The 22,012-nt window shown below is 38.8% G+C and overlaps 1 protein-coding gene across 6 annotated transcripts in view; it reads left to right on the top strand.

Moving 5' to 3' along the window:
* PPP2R5E (protein phosphatase 2 regulatory subunit B'epsilon) overlaps positions 1-14,342 on the top strand; it is a 78,310-nt gene extending 63,968 nt beyond the window's left edge. For 4 of the 6 annotated variants that reach the window (XM_053945077.1, XM_053945076.1, XM_053945081.1 and 1 more), the window contains 9 exons: positions 1,015-1,145; positions 1,230-1,289; positions 1,915-2,023; positions 3,005-3,058; positions 3,158-3,208; positions 4,016-4,135; positions 5,246-5,373; positions 7,184-7,285; positions 9,857-14,342. In XM_053945077.1, coding sequence (XP_053801052.1) covers positions 1,015-1,145; positions 1,230-1,289; positions 1,915-2,023; positions 3,005-3,058; positions 3,158-3,208; positions 4,016-4,135; positions 5,246-5,373; positions 7,184-7,285; positions 9,857-9,956 — 855 coding nt within the window. In that variant the 3' untranslated portion in view covers positions 9,957-14,342. Of the gene's footprint in view, positions 1-1,014; positions 1,146-1,229; positions 1,290-1,914; positions 2,024-3,004; positions 3,059-3,157; positions 3,209-4,015; positions 4,136-5,245; positions 5,374-7,183; positions 7,286-9,172; positions 9,239-9,856 lie in introns of all 6 variants that reach the window. The other 2 variants (XM_053945079.1, XM_053945078.1) reach the window with 2 other exon arrangements.
* Positions 14,343-22,012: the final 7,670 nt, after the last annotated feature.

Raw genomic sequence — 22,012 nt, 5'->3', positions numbered from 1 at the left:
CTTCTTTCATACAAGACAGATACTGGTTGCCTGTGATTACTAAAAAATACCTAAAATTCCCTGGTTTCTGCACATTCCTGGCAATTGATTGTGCTTTTTGCTTTGAAGTTTACCTCTGAATTTATGCCAAACATCCACCAGAATAGCCAATGTTGTGGTGTCACAAGAAAATGAAGAGGGTGGCTAAGGGGAAGCTCATACTGTTGTGGCAGAGGATTCAAGGGGAACACAAAAAAGTCTGCAGGTGATATTCCTGCTGCTCATTTCATGCAGCTTCAGGTGTCAGTGCTTGGGATATATTTTGTACAATACCAGACACTAAAACACCTTCTCTCTTGACTGAGTCTCACATAACCATTTTGCTATGTATTTAAGAGCTGCTTAGTAAATGTGGGTTTTCTATTGGGTTTTTTTTTTTTCTCTATTTGTTGTTTTGGTTTGTTTTTTTAATTGGCATTGATAATGAAATCACCATTTTGTTCAAAGTGAAGGATTAATTCCCTCTAATGCTTTTGATTTGTGGCATCTGGTGGAGATCCTGTAACAGCAGGTCCAGTGCTGACATGGACTTCCCTGTTGAGTCTTTCCACAGCGTGAGGGCCATGCAATCACTAGGAAGGCTTAAGAGCTCATCATATGAATTACAAGCAATTAGAAAAATGTGACCTTGACACAGCATTGTGAGAACAAAGTATTAGAGCAAATGAGGATCTTCTGGTTCTGCAGAGTCAGGGAATGGTGGATGGTAAAAGGCAAACGGTCTTATATTTATTTTTGGGGAGAAGAAGGGCAGCATTTTGGAGCTAGTTAATCACAAATTAATCATTCTGAGTTTTATGATGTTATACTGAGATTCCAGCAGATTTTTTTAATACTGGATATCTACTGCTTGGGTACTATGGATGTTACATTCTTTCATTCATGTGTTTTCATGCATTCAGTTTCATACAGAAGCCTGTGTGTCCTACTTGTCAAATGTCTCCTGTTTCAATTCTCTTTTTCCTTTACACACAGCTGTTGGAGCTGTTTGACAGTGAAGACCCTCGGGAACGAGACTACCTAAAAACAGTCTTGCACAGAATTTATGGCAAGTTCCTGGGTCTTAGAGCATTTATCCGAAAACAGATTAATAATATTTTTCTACGGTAAGTTGTGGAAGAAGGGGCTTTTTACTTATGAACCCTTTAGGAAACTGATATATCGCTTATATTTAACTTTTCTTTTTTTAGATTTGTTTATGAAACTGAACACTTCAATGGCGTAGCTGAACTGTTGGAAATTTTAGGAAGGTAAAGGAGTCTTTATTTATTATCTAACTCGGACTTCCCTTGTGGACACATCAGGATAGTGTCAGATTCGGAAAAAGTATTATGATAATCCCTGATTCTGAAAACAGATGTGTGCACATGCTCATCTTTAAGCCCATGTGCAAATCTCTGTCACATCTTTGCCAAGAATATCTAACTACATGCAAGTTACAGCCAAAGTGTTGGATTGATTTTATGTGTGTGAGCCATTAAATACTGCACACTTCATCCTTACATGCTGGAGGATTATTTTCTTCTGAGCACACTTAGCAGAGTGAATGTTTTGAGTGAGTCTAATTTGAGGTTAATTACTCAAGACCACCTTGCTCACATGAATTTACAGACCACATAGACAAGGCCTTCTCTGTTTGGCAACAGGTTTGTGCAGCTGTTTATGTGGTTATTCCTAATGGGAGCTGGATTTCTACCTAGATATGTAGTGCCCTGCTAATATAAAGCAGGACCAAAGTCAGCACCTGTTTATAAGTGCTGCTTGTAAACAGCTCCTGACTGCTAAATATATTTTAATCTAGAAAGTGCTTGTTCAGACCTCAGTATTGCTGTTTGTGATGATGACACTAACAGATATTTCTTCTCTAATTTCCAGTATTATCAATGGTTTTGCTTTACCTCTCAAGGCAGAGCATAAACAGTTTCTGGTGAAGGTGCTGATCCCTTTACACACAGTCAGGAGTTTATCACTCTTCCATGCACAGGTAGAAATTATGAGAATATTTTCTGTTCAGTAAGAATTATATGTTGCTTTGTAAATTTAATTACATTCACATAAAAAGTGGGGGAAAATTCTAAATGTGGAAAAAATACAATAGATTTTTAAAACAATTAATTCAGTATCCTTTGTATGATAAATATCTAGCTTCTGTTCTGATTAGGTAATTAAAAACATAACATACATCTGTAATAGTTTGGAAATTTTATTTAGTAGTTAAGCTCTCTCTCTCTAGGTTTTCCTCTCTGCTCTTTTCTCATTCTCACAAGTTTGCCTTTCCCGTTCTCTCTCCCAAGGGGATGTTTGGGTTTCCTTAGTCTTGTTCTGTCAAGGCTCTTCTTCACCCTGACAACCTTCTGAATACTAATACCCACATTTTTTCATTTAATATTCTCCCTCACAGATTCCTTAATACAGCATTTATGCTCTCATACATCTTTTTATACCTTCAGCTTTCATGATGTAATTTTTCCTCGGATAACTGCTTTCTGTTGCCTTTCTCTCTGATTTTCAGATAGTGAAAATTTTCAGTATTTCTTATGGTGATAAAGCTCTGCTTTCTAAGTATGTTATTCCGGGTTTTAGCTGTGTCGACTCATCTTGCAAGAATTCTCATGACTTTGCTGTATAAAATTAGTAAAATGTTGCACTTTAAGAGAGTAGCAGAAGCTTTAAAACATTGCTTGTATGACTGTATTTAGAATTCCAAATTGTTCTGATTCTTATTTTACATTCTACTTTGTCACTCTAATTGTTCTTGTAAAGTGTCCTCTTGTTTCCTATAAACTGAACTTTGAATGGATTTGCACAGGCAAACTGTGCATCTCAGTCTAAAATTGGGTGTAGTTTGAGAGAGCTGAATAGCATTTTGCCTTAAGTGTCTCTTTTTAAAAAAGTTGGGGTTTTGTGTTTTTTTTTTAATAGAAATGTTCTAATTTTGTTTTTGTAAATTCTTACCTCTTCACAGCTGGCGTATTGCATAGTACAGTTTCTGGAGAAAGACCCCTCACTCACAGAACCAGTAAATATTTCTTTCATACTTTTTTTTTTTTTCACTACAAATGGTTTACCCTGTAGAGAGAAAAGTAAAAAATCTAACTTCTTTTTCCTTCTAATTTAGGTCATTAGAGGTTTAATGAAATTCTGGCCAAAAACCTGCAGTCAGAAAGAGGTAAGTGATATGCTAGTATTACAAAGAAAAAAAAAGGTGTTATTTTGCTCTAAAACATAATAAGCAGAGAGTCTTTAAATAATTATCTTGGTATTCTTGTAGATGATTTTTCAGTACTTTAATTCTAGTTTTTTGAACAGTTTTGACTGTGAAAAGTTTCATAAGTCTGGTTTTCTATTCACAAAATAATTCCTTGTACTGGTGCAAAGAATTTTTTAGAAAGGAGAAAATAAACAGTTGAGGATAGGTTTGAAAACTCTGTTAGATTTGGAATTGTTTATATATGAAGGCAGTATTTTTCCAGTGAGGATGAACGATCTTTTACGTGGTGTTTACCTGCTAAACATGTAAAAGATTCAGTTACACATGTGCATTTTTGTTTCAGATGCAAATCAGAGTTTCCCTAGTGTGAGGTTTTGTGAAACAGCAAAACTGTTATTTTCAATATTGCTCTCAAAAATGAGGTAAAATTAGGAGAATCTCCTCAGTTATTAAAGTTTAAGCCTTGGTTGTTCAGATCTTTGTATCAGACAAGGTTTTCAGCATGGATGTATGTACTGGTGCAATTCTGAATTTCATTCAAAATACTTTAAATGCAGCACTTGAAGAAGAAACTTGTCCTTGTTTTAAGGGACTGAGTCCAAAAGCTGCCAGTGGTAGAACTGATGACATTTTTTGAGAGAGGGTCTCACTGAGCTAGTGAGGTTTCCATTTCTTCCTGAAGCAGTAGAATTTGGAGGTTACCAGCATTCTGCAGAACAAGATGATTTGCAGGTTTTACATTCAATGCTTTCTTTTTGTCTTTAGGTCATGTTCCTAGGAGAGCTGGAGGAAATCTTGGATGTAATTGAACCATCACAATTTGTCAAAATCCAGGAACCCTTGTTTAAACAAATTGCCAAGTGTGTCTCTAGCCCTCATTTTCAGGTCAGTGGTAGAGGTTATTGTTTATATAGGAATGTATAGTCTCAGTTTCAAACATAACTCCCCCCAAATGTAAATATTATTTTATGTTATGTTTTTAAATACTTGTCTTCAGTGGAAGAGGATATGTTGGGGTGGGAGGTTAGGTCTGAGCTCCATGAATAACTTGTTAGAGGTGTTTGGGGTTACAGCACAGAGCTTGTCCTGAGCCCCTCACAAATCCTTAACCTGTGTCCAAGCAGACTCTGAGCCCTTCTCACTGTGGGTGACAGGTGCTGGCCCTATAGACCCCGGAGGATGGATTTGCTCCCTGCTTTTGGGGCAGTCTTGTGCAGTTTCTGTTTTCTGACTTGATTCCTTCTAACCATGTAACCACGTGTCTGGTTAGAGGTGACACAAACTGTAGCCTATTTTAATCACATTGTATAATGGGAGGAAGGGGAATGAATGGGGTGTAAATGGGTATGTGAAGAGGATATAGAGTTCATGGCCTGTAGTGTCTCCATATTAAGCCTGTTGATCTGTCCTGGCACAAAGACAGATGTGACTTTTCAGCTCTTCCTTGGACTACATATTTTTTAAAATTACAATTCAGAGCAGCATCCTCCTTCCTAACCCTCAGCTCTTCCCCAGGGTAATTACTGTCCTTAGTACCTTCCCTACACTTAAGATTTCTCCTCTCCTATCCAGCCCAGCTATTGGGCCTTTCCCCGTCTCCTTCCTCTGGTATCCCAGCACTGCTGGGCTTTTTCCAACTGCACTCTTCCTGATTTTGAGGGAAAGGGTGATGGGAAGTCTGTCTGCTCTTTCCCCTCCTCAGCTGCAGCGCTGATGCTGTGTCTGCACCCAGTCTTCAGTGAGCAATAACACATTGCTCAGGAAATAGAGTGGGTGCTGTGGGATGAGAACTGGTCAGAACTGTCAGAACAGACAGGATAGAAATTAATTCCATTAATGCATGTTATGCTACTGATTAGAGTAGCTTAATTCCAAAACTAATGACTCCTGGTAGGTCACCTTTGTAGAGTTTATCTGTGATTTGTTTTCTATCAGAAAATCACAAAATTACAGGTGTCTGAATTCCTGTTAATATTTTATTTCTTTGTCTCAAAGGTGGCTGAAAGAGCGCTGTATTATTGGAATAATGAATACATCATGAGTTTGATAGAGGAGAACTCAAACGTTATACTTCCCATCATGTTTTCCAGCCTTTACAGGATTTCTAAAGAGCACTGGAATCCGTAAGTTTGTGCATTTACACTTTATCTCTTACCATTTGACATCTCACTGATAAACTCAGGGAATGTCTGCTGAAGAACATCTGAATGGGAGAGATGCAGACTCAAAGCTGCTCTGAGCAAGTGCAGCTCTGTTAATGACAATATATATTAGTCTGCACATGAGCTTGTCTCAATGTTTTTAATTAACTGGTATGTGTACAAAAATCACTACTTTGTAGGATAAAAATAGGTCTTCTACCAAGTTGGAAAAAAGAAGAAATTAAATGTTACATTGTTATTGAAGGAAAAATGTTGCTCATCAAGTATTTCTCCTACGCAGTTTTTTTATAAACGGGTTGGCTTTTAAGCCTGATTGTAAATTGTGTAGAAGAATATCACTTGGCATTAATAAAGCTTTGTGGCTGTATCATCAGCTGATACCTCTGGGAGACTTTTGGCGTTGGCATTTTTTTAAACATCCATGAAACATACAGACAGTATGTTCTTAGGTTGGGTTGTTTTTACTAAATTTATTTCAATTCAGCTGTTCTCTATGACAATAATTGAGCAGTTACTTAATATTGATATTGTGATAATTAGGCAATTTTATTTTAAACTGAATGACCTAGTAAAAAGTGTTTTTATGAAAAATTCTATTACAGTAAGATGACATATATCCTTTATTTTAGTTGCAAAGTTTTTCTAAGTCAAGATGATTAGCATTTAGTAAACCCAGTATTTTTAATGAGCTGTGCTATGTTCAGGTCCCAGTTGCTTTGGTACCTTACTGTTAAATGTTTCATCTTTTCAAACATTGGTCTTTTTGTTCTGTACCTAGTCAAATTCTGAAGTTTGTGTGCTTCCATGACAAATTTAATGCTGCTGGAAAGCCTCTGTAACTTAACACTGGTCACAAAAAGACACTTTTCATAGCACAGTACTCCAGTACCCGTCTCCAACTTTTTAATATTATACACTGGGATGCTTCTGGTAATGAGAATATTCCAGTATCCCAATTCAGAGTTTTCATATCCATAGGAATTTTGTTACACGAGCCAGGTAAAGACACATCTAAAAGAAAGGAGCTATTTAAAGAATTTTTATATTTATAAGAAAATTTTTCACATAGGCAACAAAAATGAAAGTTTATTTAGAGATGAGAGAGACAGGGGTGTGTGGGAAATGGCACATAGTTTGTGTGTCCTGTAAGGATTAGCTCCAAAGGTTCCTGGCACTTGTACTGTTGATTCACTGCCTCCTGGCTGAAGAGCTGCTTCTTAAGCAGCCATGGGTCAGAATATGACAGCCAGAGTAGTGGATCAGGAACTGTGAAAGAGAAAATGAATATGAACTATATGAGCACAAGGAAATCACTCTTGTAATACAGCTTTGTATTTTGCATAGATGCACTGAATATTCAGCTTCATAGAAGAATCATAAGGAAATATGAATCACTTTCATTTTGTGTTTGAATTCTGTTCCTTCTGCCAGCATTGATGATTTGAATCTCTGAAGTTGCATTTAGAATTGTTCCACAGCATGAGGGAAGAGACTGTAGTTATATGCAATAGCTTTCTGTTGTTGCCTTTTACCTTAGAGTTTTGGCCTGCTCCATTTCAGTAGTCAGTAGGGACATGAAAGCTGATTCTCACCTTTAAGCATGTTAATCAAAAGTAGTTTCACTGCAATCGAAGAATTTACATAACCATACTTGCAGGAACAGAATTGGTCACAGAAAGGCTGGGAAGAGAAGACACTTTTTATTTCACGTTTGATTTCACCTGAAACTAATGGATTCCTTTCTTTCTTCTTCTTCTTCCATGTTTCACAGGGCTATTGTGGCTTTAGTCTACAATGTGTTGAAGGCATTTATGGAAATGAACAGCACCATGTTTGACGAGCTGACAGCCACTTACAAGTCAGATCGTCAGCGGTAACTTTTTAAAGTTTTTTTTGTCAGCTGTGCACAAGGCCTGCAGTTTAGTTCTCCCCTTACACTCAGGTGCAGTTGCAGACTCTCAGACATAAAAGACACTGCCCCGTTTTTGCCCTTGCCTGCTCGTTAGGCTTCTCATTGCAGGATGTGAGGTTGTGTGCAGGTTGTTCTTTAGGCTTTATTAAATACAGTATCCATTGCATGAGGAATCCACGTTCCTCATGCAATTCCTTTTTGACTCCACACTCCAAAACACTTAAGTGTATCAAGATCTTTAATGATAAAATGAAAACAAGGGTTTAAAGGTAACACTCTGTTTAAAGACTGTAAAAAAAAAAAAAAAGTTAGACTGAGGTTTGGAAAGAGACATGAGGGAAATCCCTAAGATACGATTTTCCAAGCTGCTGTTTGTTGGCTGGATGTGATCTTAAAGAGACATCTCTCAACCTTTTTATTTCTTGTTCAGTGGTCCTGCTATATCTGAATCTTTCAGCATGTAGGATCCATTAAATACACCACTCATAGAGGCTTTAGTTCAACTCCAGTGGCTTCTTGTCTTTTCTCCCATTTTTCCTAATCTTTATTTCTCCATTACAGTGCGGCATCTTTTCTCAAAAGTTCACCTTATGCAAAGATTAGGTGAAAAAAAGGAGCAAATTTCAGGAGCGTTGAACAGTTGCAACTTCATTTAAGTTATACCCAAGCAGTGCAAAGGGCACTGCATGTCAGCAGAAGTTTTTAGGGTAGTCCAACCTTGAAAGTCTCTTGGCTTTTGTAGTTTTTTGACTTGTGTGACTGGAGTCACTGGCCTTTCATTCCACTTTGTTTTATAGCACATAAAAAAAAAAAAACTGCACATAACAGGCTAGTTCATTAATATGATATTTTACTTGCAGAGACTTGTTTAGAGATATATTTAAACTAAGGAGCCAGATACTCTTGATATGTATTGATAAATAAGTGCCAGTCATGTAGTGCAGTTGAGACAAACTGTGTGGTTTCCTAGCAAAAAGGCAGAGAGTTTTAGGACTGATCATCTAGTCCAGATATTCACCGAGGCAGCTTGGTGACCTGAATCAATTTGTGGTTGCACTTTACCCCTTAAGAAGAGAAACTCTGCTCTGAACAGGACCAGACACTGCAGTGGTGTGTCCCATGTCTGGATAATGGGGGAGGTTTAGTGGCTGAACTGCACACAGAATTTCTTTTGCACCTGCTGACATTGTATTTCTTACCAAGGCTGGTGCTAACCATTTCACCATTTTTATTTACTTCTTACAATTTTAAAATCTGAATGTATAAGCCAGAATATTTTCCTTAATGTTTTCAGAAAATCTTTAGCATCTCAATAAAACCACATTTCAGAAGGGTAGCTTTGATATCACTTAAAACTTGAGGAGAAACACATTCAATATTAATGGCTAGGATAGGTCAAATAGATAAGTTGGATGAGGTGATCATCCTCTAACAGACCTTTAGGTAAGCAGGCACATACAGCTTAATGATTAGAAGATAAATATTGGTAAGTAGCCTGAAAATGTAAGGCTATTTCACTTATTCTTGTATTTAACTGTAAATACTTTCTAGTAACAATAGGCTCTTAATTTCCTTTTACTGTTCTTCAGGGATTTATCTGAACATTGTTTGTGGTTTTTATATGTTTAAAATCTTCCTGGGAAATCAAAATTCCAAACAAATGAGCCAGATGTTGGTATGTTGACTGAATCAAAGTGTGTAGGAATGTTTCAAATCCCTGGAAATATTTCTCAAGACTTCTGTAATGTGACTGGCAGAGAATCTGTGTATCTGTCATTGTTAGACTTCCATTTCATCTAAACCTACAAGGTGATGTCATAGAACTTGAAAGTATTTTGTGCCTTGCAGTCTCAAGGAGATTTATTCACAGTAAGCTGTGGCAGAGACAGGAAATTTAGAAAGCAAACAATGCAGGTAAAGTAAATGTTAGGTTTCTGTTTAATTCTCTCAAATCAGCCACTAAAGTCTGTTGTTAAAGCAAATGCTAAATAGATCTTTTAGGAATTTGGTGTGGGAAAAGAGTAACACACTGAACAAAAGGCACATCTTCTAGGTTGAACTTTGCCTTGGTTGGTGCCTAAGCCAGCAGTCAATGTAATTAAAAGTAGTGATTCTAAAAGAATCAGGGAATGCTTTCTAGAACGTTGCTATGATTTACAAGATTTATTAGATCTTAAAGAAATAAACATAAAAAAAATTGCCTAACTTAGTCCAAATGGTTAATTTTTATAATTTTGACAGTTCTGTAGTAAAAGTCCACTGCATTTTTTAATTACTCATTGCAAATTCGTGTCTATGAACACTGTCACTTTGCTCAGCTTACATTTTATGCTCTTCTCATACTGCTTTGTTTAGTTAAATTTATGTAGGTAACAAAAAGAAAAAAAGAAAATATAAAAATAAAGGTTAAATATATGTTAGGACAATTGCAGTTGTGTTCAAGAAAATTAATGCAGCTATTTAATGTCAGCTATATATTTTTTAACATAAATATTCTCTCCTGCTAACTGTTTGTTTTATTTCATCTGTCAGTGAGAAGAAGAAAGAGAAAGAGCGTGAAGAACTGTGGAAAAAACTGGAGGATTTGGAATTAAAGAGAGGTCTTAGACGTGATGGAATAATTCCAACTTAACAAAAAAACAAAACAGCATTATTAACCTGTGGAGTCACACATTTATGTAGTAGAAGATGGAGCAACAGTTTTCTGTATTGTGCAACTTTACAGTAGATTTCACATTTGTTTCATTATTACAACAGCACTGTATATACCTGTCTCTAAGTAAAGGAAAAAAATAAGGACTTTAATCCAAAGTTTGGACAACAGATGGACTTCTCAGAACTTTGCAAACATAATCATTGTTTTAACCCTTCTTTAAAACCAGTCTTCAAAGATCTGTTGATGAAAATTGCAATGTCAGATTCCATTGTCAGGACCTGTTCCTTATTTATCGTTAGCAGAGAGTATAATACAACTTTCAAATGTGAACAATCTTAAAATTTAGCTTGTCTTTCTGCTAAACTGTTACGTGTATTTATAGTAAAAGAGAAAAAAGACTGTCATTTCCTTATGAGTTTGTGTAACATCCTCCTTCTCTGGATAACTTTACTGTAATTTGACTTTCTTTTCCTTTTGCATATCTTCATAAGTTGAATGTCCATTCAGATCAGGGCCATGAAAAACATTGGTCCTGAATAAAAGTTTTGTTTACTGGTGTGAGCATTTTTTTAGTACCAGGCTGTCTCTGGTGCTTCCTTAATTTGAACATTAGGAATTAAAAAACAAGTAGGTGATAAACATAGTAGGAAAGGGAGCTTTGGATTCGTGCACCTATTTATTGCAAATCCAAATTAGTGTCCACAATCCATGGAAAAAAAATGGGCAGTGGTAACACCCTAGACTTCAATACCTAACCAGTATTAGTGATGCAGCATTGGACACATGTACCAGAGTTGGTTTAGAAACACCAATTGCTAAATTATTACAGTATGTTCTTATTGGACCATTCTGAAAGAATAAAGACACATGCTAAACAACACAAGCATGAGATTGATCTCCAGTGGTCATGGATCTAATTGGAAATTGAGTTGAGATAGCAGTTTGGACAGTTTGGAGTTGTTGCCTTACTTTTTAATATGTATTTATAAAGTGTTCCAGCAAAAGAGGATGTAGCCTCTAAGAAACATACTCTAGTGTTTTGTGGTTCTAGTACTATTACTCATCACAGTACCAGCCCTATGGTCTTAGCTGGAAAGGATTCTGGATAATACACTTCTGCATTCTCATCTGGATGCTCATTCCTAACTACTGTATTTGTTACCAAAAGTGGTTCTACAAATGCTACTGAAAAAAAAAAATTCTGGAAATCCTAATGTTCTGAGTATTAATAATAAAGTTTAAAATGCTTTTATATCAAAGGTGCATTGTGACCAAATTGTTTAAAACAAAAGAGGAAAAAAAATTACAAAAAGAAGAGGGCTGTATTATAAGTATACATTATTGGCTATCTGCTTTGTATTTGAAAGTGGAATCTTACATCTTTGGTAGGTAAAATGCTGATAAGACTTCTGTACAGTATATATTTAGCTAATGCAGTTGCATTATTCTATACCGGAAGGTATGTGTTTCAGGATTTTTCTCCAGGATGCTTTTGAACTGTTATAGACATAAGACAACAGTGAATTGATAATCCTAAACCATCAATCCAGCAGTATTTACAGTATAAAAATGAATTGGTGTTCATGAGTCTTTGTGATAGTTGCAAACATGAATTTATGACCTGTTGCCATTGATAGAAATACAGTATAAATACAAGCTTGTATATTTTTCTTCCTACCATTTAAATATACAGTAGAATTTGAAGTTTTCTTGTTTTCAGGCACGGAAAAAAGGTAAAAAAGAATTCCCTCCTAGACTACTGACTGTTTCAGGATTATCAGGTCACAGTTTGTACTCCTGGGTCTGCACACACAAATGTTGTAAACTCAAGGCTTTGTAAGAACTTGACACTGTTAATTCTGGGGAGAAAAAAAAACAGTGGAACTAGTCATATGCAACACCAAACACAATGGGATTATTATGAGCTTCTTTTAAGAACATTGACTGGGACTCAATGTAAATTAGGCAGTTACTGTCATAGTTGAACATTTTATTTTAAAGTGCTGAAGCAAAGGTGCAAGCTGAAATACTGAAGATTAAATAAATTTATAACAAATCATGTCCCTTAGCCCATTGATTTTGACAGTCTTTTATTTCTGTTACAAAAAAACACCCAGACGTGCTAGTGTGATTTCTGTGTGGAATGATCATTTCACAGTACAAGAGGGTGGACTCAAACTCATGCTCAAAGACTGTTCCATTGTGAAAAACTGAGAAAGAATGGAAGAATAAAACTTGATGTTCTTCACCTGGTGGAGTAAAACACAACAATGTGAAATTAGAAAAAGCACCTTGTCCTGTACTTAGAGTTTAGGTGAGTGTTGTTTGTTCATAACTATTTTTGGTTTGCCATGTCATTCTACTATTGATCATACAAAACTGACCAGAACCTGGTGGGTTGCAATATTTCATGGCCTCTGCTGCTCGGACAGCGGGAAGTGTCTGACATTTATAGATGATTTATCACTTCTGAGAAGGAATGTTCCTTTAAGGAGAAGGAGATGATGTGCTGTTCTTATGAAGTCACTTGACTCTAAAGGCTGGGTGATGCACCTGAAGAAGCACCTGCTGCCAGGACCCCGCGTGTGCCGCAGCCCCAGCGCCGTGTCCGGCCCCGCAGGGCTCCCACTGCTCCTGCTGGAACTGCAGGAGGAGGAAGAGGAAGGCAGCCCCTGGGCCCAAGTGTGATCAGTGCATCATAAATCACGCTTTTGTTTGCTTCTTGAGTTCCACAAACCACCTTTGTTGGTGTCAGTGCTGTTCTTGACTGCTCGTCCGGCAGGCGTTGGTGGTCCTGCGTGTCCTGGGCCATATTGGTCTCAGGGGGAAGGGAAGAGACCTTGGTCTCACAGGAAGGAGCTGCGAGGGCATTGGGTCATGGGGATGTAACAACTGTACAAGTAAAAAAACAAAAACCTCTCATACACTCTGAATTGACCACATGTTGCTTTCTTCATCTTGCACGTCTCCCTTACTGTTTTCCTTTCGTTGCTTTCAAGTGTTTTTTGTCTCTCTTCCAGAGGTTGGAGTGCTTTAAATAAAAGTATTCTCATGCCATTGGAGTGTTCGCTAGCAGGGTTACAGTAAATTTAATCTCGGTTTTGTTAGTATAAGTAAAAGGGTTTAATTTATTTTTTTATCTGTTCTCATATATGGAAAAATTGAGGGTGTTGGAGCCAAGAATTGCTTGAGTAAGAAATGCAGCAGCTGTACTTGCATTATACATGCGTAAGTACAGCCTGAGGCTCTCTCACTTGATGGAAAAGAAAATATATTAGGAGGAGCTCTAAAAAGCTCTTTATTGTTTTGTGAGGAGTGGGAAAGATGAGATTCTTCCCCCTCCAAGTAAAACTGACATAACTTCCTTTTAGTATTGTCTTTGAAAACAAAGATGCCCTTTTTTCTTAATTGTGTGACACCACTATCCCAAAGCAGTTGCCCTTAAAGAAAACAAAGGTGATGATGCTCATGGTTGAAAAATGTTTTTATTTACTTACAGCTTTTTTAATTTGGCTCATGTGATTCCCTTAGCAGCTCTGGAGTGAGCCATGAATTAGTTCTTCATGTTGGTATGTGCAGCAGATTTTATGTAGCCCAGTTTTCCATTTTGAACTCTGTGAAACAGCATCTTGAAAGCGAATGGAACTACTTTTGGTTGGAAACTTTTATCCAAGTGTTGCTTCCCATCCACAGAAACGTGCGCTTTTTATCACGACGTCTCTGAGTAAGAATTTTTGTTACTTGGATCACCTGCTGTAAATATGTTATATTCATAACCTCATGGAGCCATGAGGAGTTTTCAAATATAAATAGTACCAATTCATTTCTTGTCGTCCTATTTTTGATTGTAGTATACCGAATGACCTGCCATGCTTTTTGTTTCAAGGTTAGCATTAGATTCATCGATATTAATATTTTAGCATTTCATTGTTTAAGCAGGAGAGGGCAGCAAAAGTTCATTTTTCCCCATAGGAATGCTCTGGTCTCATTACTGTTTTTAAACTTAGGTGCATCTAACTATCTGTGGGTAGGGGGGAAAAATGAAACTTTTTTATATATATTAAAAGGTGCATATGAAAATATGTAGACTGGTCCAACCAGACTGTGAAAATGTCTTCTACTCTACATCCAAGTAATAATAAAAATATCTTCCACCTCTGGATAAAGTACAAATAGGTCTTAAAACTCTTGGATTCAAATGTGATTCTTTGGAAACAGTTTACTTTCTTAAAAATGGTATCAAAGAAACTCAAACTCAATGGTGCTCCCAGCTATAAATGTGTTACCTTCCTCTTTTGCACATGCTCAAGAGGCTCTGTACTGTGGGTGCATCTAAATAAAGAAGCAATGAAGTGTTTTCCAGGTGCTTGGCTTTTTTTTCCACCTCCTCCCATCTAAACTTCATGAGCCTTTTCAACAGTGAACTTGGAGCAATCAGCTGCCCATCTGCATGTATCAAATGTAAGGAATCTTGTCTGGAGAGAAAAAAAAAAAAAAAAGAAGCAATGAGGTGGTAATTTTAAGTTTCAGCCAGAGTTACCATAGCAAACACTAGGTTTTCATTAAGTTATTTTCAGAGGTCCTCTGGTGATGGTGAGTATCCTTGTACCTCACACAACCCCCTGTGAGGGAGGTCAGGAGCAGTGGATGCAGGAAAGAGGCATTAAAGCCACACAGTGATCTTTGGGAACCCTCTGAGCCTTCCGCTGTGCAGCTGGTGAAGGATTTTGTTCCTTTATGGCAGCATTCAAGTGTTTCAGTGCTCGTGCTGCTCTGCCTTGCAGTTTGGAGGTGAAGGGAAAGGCTGGAGGTTGCAGGGGAAAGCCTCTGGAGAGAGCCATGTATAGAGCCTGGGAAGGGGCACTGCAGGTGAATGACTTTAGCAGCAGTGGAGGAGAGCTGGTTGCTTCAATAAAATGAGAAAATATTTATTAAACATCTGATTTTTAAATACCATGGTTTTAACATTATTTGTTCCAATAGTCTAATCCTTAATTCTTTCCAATTTTTTTTTTTTCCAACTTTAATTTTATTCAGTTGGATCTTGCCTGTCTTTGTTAGAAGAGCTCATTATCACAAATCTCTTTAAATACTTGTAAGACAATATTCAGGGCAATTCAGCTTAACAACTCCATGTCTCTCTACTTTCTTATTGCAAGGCAAGTATTTTCTAAAGAAGTTAAAAAAGAAAAAGAACATGCAGTAAGTTGGCCTCCAGGGTAGGATTTGTCTTCTTACTTGCAAGTTAGAAATCAACCTTTACAGGATTGAAATTAAAAACTTAAATTAGTTTCCTACTTTCAGTAATGATAATTGCTTTGCTAATTTTTCATCTTGGTCTTTCCTTCTCAGGGATGTTTTGGTTTCTCATGCAGCAGCAGAATGTCTGGTTTATTTTACATTAAGTTTGGACCTCAGATCACAAGTGTGTAGCCTACAGAAGTAGTTTGTGTGCAGGTACAAAAAAATGCGTAGTAGTAGTTTGTTGTTCCCAAGGCTGCATTAATTAGTGCCTCAGTGTACTCTGAAGGAATAGCTTGGGAATTAAAACTGGACACTGATACAAGGTCTCAGATTATGATCTGTGGTTTTAAATAGGGAGCTGAAACTAAATCAAATATCCTGAATTTGTTAGTAAATACCTTGAAAGCAAGTGTAGCAATCCACTGTGAGCAGTGACCACAGGCTCTTCTGGGAGTTTCCATGACATGAAAATAAGTCATACAAAAATTTTATCTTGCACTATTTCTATGTTTGTTTGGTTTTGTTTCCCCCCTGTCCATCTTGTCTATTCAGTATTATCCCTCCTTGAAGTCACTGAAGGTGTGAGAAGTCGGGGGTTACTCGGGAAGGATGGAAAGCTTGAGGTGCATTTAAAGAAATGTTTGGTTTTTATACAGTGCTTCATACTTTGATACACACTGAAAGTGTCTGGGAACTTGGCATTATCCCTGCATCTGGGGCGGGCTTCCAAAAAGAAAATGAGAAAAGAATATTCTATACACCAGCTGAATCTTGTCAAAATTCTTACTTTGCAAGCTTTTCCTTGTGTAAGAAGCCTGTGCACTTCCCTGACAGAGGAAGCAGAGACCCAGCAGTGAGCATTCCTGGAGCCCCAGCCACAGCAGGAGCACGCTGGGGCAGAGTGGCTCTGACAGCCAGGTAGGAAAGACCTTGTGTTTGCACAAGGATTTGTGCAGCCCTCCAGCAGTAAAGGCAGAGGTTACCTGCAAACCTTTTGTGAACTGAGCAGGCTCGGGTTTGAATCTTTGCCTTTTGAACGTGGTTGAGCTGTGTGAGCAAACTGGACAACTGGTGCAGCTCAGTTTTAGGTTTTTATATTAATTCTGCAAAGTGTGCTGAGTGGGATTACAGTTTATGCTCATCCCAAAGGCTATGCAGCAATCTCCTGCTTTTTTAGATACTTGGCAATGTATATGATGTGCATGAATGAAAAATTGCTGTATATTTATTTAACTGTCTCCAACCAACATGGGCATCTGCATCACATAGTCTTCCATTTCAGGCATCTTGGAGGCTCAAGTCTGCAGGTGCCAGATCTTGGAGTAAACTGCAGCTTGGCAAAGGGCACTCTTGATTTCTGGAGGAAGGCAATGTGGAATTCAGACAGTGGTAATTAGTTTGTTAGCCCACAGACTTATTTCACAAGCACAAGGGGATATTATTGCTATTTGCTCTCCATGACACTGATCAGACAATAATTGTAACAGTTAGTGGTTATGCACATTTCAAACACCAGTTCTGGCCAGACAAAAATTACTCACGAATACAAAGAAAATACTATTTCCCACTACACTGTGGTGCCCCCAGCCCCTCTTTCTCCTGTGGTGCAGTAGGTTCTGCAAACACAAGTGTAAGGACTTGTACTGGCCTGAATTTAAGCAAAATGTGCTGTTCTAGTTGAGACTGTCATAAGGGGAACATAACCACAGACCAGGGGGCATTTCAGCCTTTTCCAAGCAAATGCCTTTCCAAGTGGTCAGCTAAAGAAATAGGATTTTTTACAGGTCTTTCCACCAGATCAGGTTGTTCCAAGCCCCATTCAATCTGGCTTGAAGACTCCCAGAGTGGGGCAGCCTGTGCCAGGGCCTCAGCACCCCCACAATAAAGAATTTTTCCTATTATACCCTTTACCCCTGCCCTCCATCAGTTTGAAGCCATTCCCCCTCGTCCTCTCACTACACACCATTGTAAAAAGTCCTCTTCAGATCAATATCTGCAAAGATCCCAAGCTGAAAGCTTGTGAAAGCTGCACAAACCTTTTGGATTCTTCTGCTAATACATCTTAGACAGGCCAAGCATGTGCAAGAGTTCTTGCTTGCTTGTTTTTTGTCTGAATTTGGGAGAGCAGTGGTGACCGCTTGTCCCATGGAATTTTAGTCCCTCAACTTCCAACTTTTTCAGCTTCTTTTTTTTTTTCCCCTGGAATTTCATCTGGTTTTCTTGCACTTGGGTGTGAGTTAGTGACTTTCTTGGGTGTAAGTTAGTGACTTTCTCTGCAGTTCAAATACACTTTAGTAACAAAGATCCCCCTGGTTTACATCAAGTGCTTCAGACTTGACCAAACCTGGCATTCAGATGCAAGAGAACACTCTTCCAGCAGGAATCAGGTGTGCCCACAATGTACCCTTTACCCTGTGATTTCAGTTGCTTGGAAAAGAGATTAACTGAATTACACTGTAAAAACACACACACACACACACACACAATTTTTCCTATCCCCTTCCAATAATAATTTCTATAATTTATATTTCTGTTAAATCCACAATCAAACTGCTTTTCACTTCCTATTCTAATTTACCAGTCCTCTCTAAAGTAATTGACAATGATATGTACACTGTATATAATTTCATGGGACAATATCCAATCTATTAGGATTTGAAATCCTAATTACTAATTACTAGGATTTGAAATCTAATAATTAAATTTATATGCTTGAATTAATTGTCTAGGAAAACAGAATCTATAAATAAGCCATTTAATGTCACAGTGGCTTTTTTTTTTTTTTTTTGGGGGTGTCAATTAGTCACTGATGTAGAATATCTTGTTTTGATTGCATCATCAGTGCAGCAGGGAGTGTGGGCATAGAATCCAGATCTCGCAGCAATAAATAAAACTTGATTTCTAATGCTTAAGTTGTTGCTTCAACTTCAGCCTGATTTCATGGGATTGCTGTTGGGCCAACCTTCATTCATTGTGGCAGGGTAGTTCAAGGCAGAAGCGGGTTCAGTTTTATATTCCAGTGCTTTATTGACCAGAAACAGAAAAATCAGATGAAAGGAAAGCATTTATACCACAATATTCTTTTTCAGTAGCCAGGGTGGGCAAAATACAGGTCAGGCTTAGCAGCAGTGATTTCATTGCTATGGAAATGCTGATAGTCAGTTAAACTTCTGTGACCTTACTTCCACACTGGCTTGTCTCCTTCTGTGCTGCCTGACTTGGCAGCAGATGAACTCCCTAAAACACATCTTTAAAATGTATTTTCCTTTACTGTAACCTTGAATTGTTTTCCATGTGTTCACGTTCTCTCATTCCCATCCATTATCCCCATCAGGCTGTTCATGCTAATACATTTTCCAAATAGTGTCTCACCTTCTGGAAGTGTCTCTCCCCAAAGCTGGGGCTGTTATCTCTTTGCCCTCAGAATGAGGACTGAGAAGGTGAGAGGAGGAGTAGAAAGGTTTCTGGCACCCCTGTGCCAGTGGGGTGGGAGTGGGAGTGATGCAGGGAGGACATTCCTGCTCCCTACGTGGGTCCTCCCTTCCCTGAGGAGAGAGGGCTGTGGGGTAACCCTCACCCACTCCCCATTGGATCCCCAGTCCTTAGGTTTTCCATCCCACCACACACTTCCCTGAGTTCTTCACTTCCCAAAGAATCAGATGCCTGGAGGGGAGAATATGCAGAAAAAAAGGTTTGTGTTAGTCCAGAATAGAGTTTGTCCCTCTGCAGAAGGGGATTTTGTTTAAATCTCAAAGATAAATCAGGTGTTTTCTATCCAAGGCTAAGGTCTGGGGTTTTTTTAAAGATTATTTTATTGTTTTTACCATGACTGCACTAACATGAGCTTGAATGATGGAGATCTTGCCTCTTCCAAGTACAGAAACACGATGAGACAGATTAAGTACAGCTCTTCTGTAAACTGCAGGACTTAATTCTCTTCCTGCCAGAGTCAATGATGGAAGTCCTGTTGCTGTCACCAAAAGTAAAATAAAGATCTGTGAGGAGATTGGACAAATCTGCTGTGTCTATGTGGGAAAGTGGTCAGTACTAACAGGGGTGACATGGACTCATTTCCTCTTCCTGCAGTAAATGGATCCTATTCACATCATCCACTATTGTGTGTACATTGTCTGCGTGACCTCTAGAGAGCTTTTATGGATATGAGCTTCAGAGGGAATGATCAGAGCAAACTGATCCCAGTTTGCTTCCTGCCTGTTTTACAATGACACCCATCAACTCCAGAGAAAAAATGAATAAATCTCTGCTGCATAATTTGTGATCTGTACCTGAGCATTCAGGTAAACAATTCAGCACATGCAGTGAACCCCAGCCCTGGGATGTTAAGTGAGGCAGTTTTTCTGAGGCTGTCTAGACACAATGTCTGCCTACAAAAGAATTTGGTTATGAACAGGGCAGCATTGTTCAAAAGATGTTATTCTGCTACTGGGGAAATGGAAAGGATTTTTTTTTTTTTTCTTTCAGGAGCAGGGAGTTACCCTTTCCTGGTGCAGTTGTCATTTCATGACTGGTGTTACTAAAACTTTTCTCCTCTGAGACTCTCCATTATTACTAATTATGTAAAACATGCTGTCTTGCAAAAAATCCTGCTAACCTATTCATGAGAAAAAAATGGAAAGTAAGCAGTATAATTTCACTTGCTTTGTTTGGAGAATATCAAATGCATCCAGGAGAGGTATTTTGTATGGACTGCAGTAAATGTCACTGTGATGCTGAGAAGCAAGGTGTGGACCATCTGTTTTGGCACCCTGCAATGGAAGTGAACCAGCATTTTGTAGACTGTGGAAAAAGGGACCTTGCATGGAATATGCTGCTCTACCCCAGACCTCAGAGGAGAAGGAAAAACATGGGTTTGGAATGAAGTTTTAAAGCTGGAGGTGATACAGTGAGTGAGGTGAAAAGACCAGTCAAAACCTGTTCAAACATTTATCTGCCTTGAAAGATGATCAGATGTTTAAGGAATTAAGGAGACACAAGGCATTTTTGAAGATGTCACAGGACAGGGTTGTCTCAGCCATGTTGATGAAAAGCTCGGTCTGGATCTCTTGACTGCCTGGGGGTGCTGGTCAACAGTGGCTGAACATGAGCCAGGTGTGCCCAGGTGGCCAAAAAGGCCAATGGAACCTGGCCTGTGTCAGCAACAGCGTGGCAGCAGGAGCAGGGCAGGGCTTGTCCCCTGTGCTGGGCACTGGTGAGGCTGCACCTCAAATCCTGGGCTCAGTTTTGGGCCCCTTGCTACAAGAAGGACCTTGAGGGATTGGAACAGGTCCAGAGAAGGACAGCAGAGCTGGAGAAGGGTCTGGAGCACAAGTCCTGTGAGGAGCAGCTGAGGGAGCTGGGGGGGCTCAGCCTGGAGAAAAGGTGGCTCAGGGGAGACCTTCTCACTCTCCGCAGCTCCCTGAAGGGAAGCTGCAGCCAGGTGGGGGTGGGTCTGTTTGCCCAAGTAACAGGACAAGAGAAACCACCTCTAGTTGTGCCAGAGGACATTTATATTGGGCATTAGGAAAAATTTCTTCACCCAAAGGGTGGTCATGCACTGGCAGAGGCTGCCTGGGGAAATGAAATCAGCATTCCTGGAGGTGTTTAAAAGATTTGCATATGTGGCACTTGGGGACATGGTTTAGTGGTGGGCTTGGCAGTGCTGGATTAACAGTTGGACTCAGTGATCTTAAAAGTATTTTCCATCCTTAATGATTCAGTGGTTTTACATGTCCTTGTCTGTGACTATTTTAGGCTGACCTCTGTGTGGGGTTTAGAGAGGTTGTTGTGCTTCTCTTCAGGTGCTGAGGAGAGGGCAACAGAAGGAGTGGGGAGCTGTATTCAGTGCCTCCAGCAATTTCCTATTTGCATGTGCCAAACAGGTTTGGCAGAGGAGAGATTCTGAATTAACACCATGTCTGGATGAAATGCCCTGAGCCTTTTTAAAAAATGTATGAAAATTCAGTGTCCAATGGCTTTGGTGTTAAAAACCCCTTGACAATGATGACAAGAAGACCACACTTAAAGCAGGGCTCCTTAGACCATGGTTTGAAGTTCCCACTTTCCTGTGACATGGAGAATCCTTTTTATTCCAGAGTTCCCCTTGGGTTAGGCAAAATCTGTGCTGCTCAGCCTGCAGTCACTGTCTATTTCTTATGTATTAATTAGAAGGTTTGGAAAACCTTTGCCTGGACGCGGTCCTGTGCATGCACTCAAACAACTTAAATGGGAAAAGAGAGCAGATTAGATAATTTTAATCTATCTGTCAACACTGGCTCCTTAGATTAAAAAAAAATAAGGTGATTTCTCAGTTGAAAAAGGCTGTAAAACTGTGAGGTCCAGAAGCTGTCATTGGTACCAGTCTCTTTAGAGACACATTATAGTTCCACCAGTGCTCTCCACTCTGTGCAGGGAATGCCACCCAAAGCAGGAAGATCAGTAAATGTTGGGCTGTGGCTCTGGAGTTTGTTCTGTGTCTGGGCATTCTGTGGCCAGCCTCTGTGAGGAGGGTTTTCTAAAGGAAGCACAGACCAGCAGTTTTCCCCTTTCAGTGTCAGTGGAGATTTGGCCATTGCTAACCCTGGTAAATTTAACCTACAGTTGCTCTTGGGTGATGCTTTATAAAGTGTTCAGAAACTGAGGCCTGCAGGACACCTGATCCCTGATGCTAATTAAAGAGGCAAAACTGAAATTTAATTTTCTAGCCTTATGTTTCTAGTCAAACCCAGCATTTTATTATAATTTCAGCTTAATCTGTGAGTAATTTGTAATGCATTTTCCTTATAAAGCAA

This window comes from Vidua chalybeata, chromosome 6 (genome assembly GCF_026979565.1).
Source record: "Vidua chalybeata isolate OUT-0048 chromosome 6, bVidCha1 merged haplotype, whole genome shotgun sequence".
NCBI classification, from domain to species: domain Eukaryota; kingdom Metazoa; phylum Chordata; class Aves; order Passeriformes; family Viduidae; genus Vidua; species Vidua chalybeata.
This window is presented reverse-complemented; position numbering and strand designations above follow the sequence as displayed.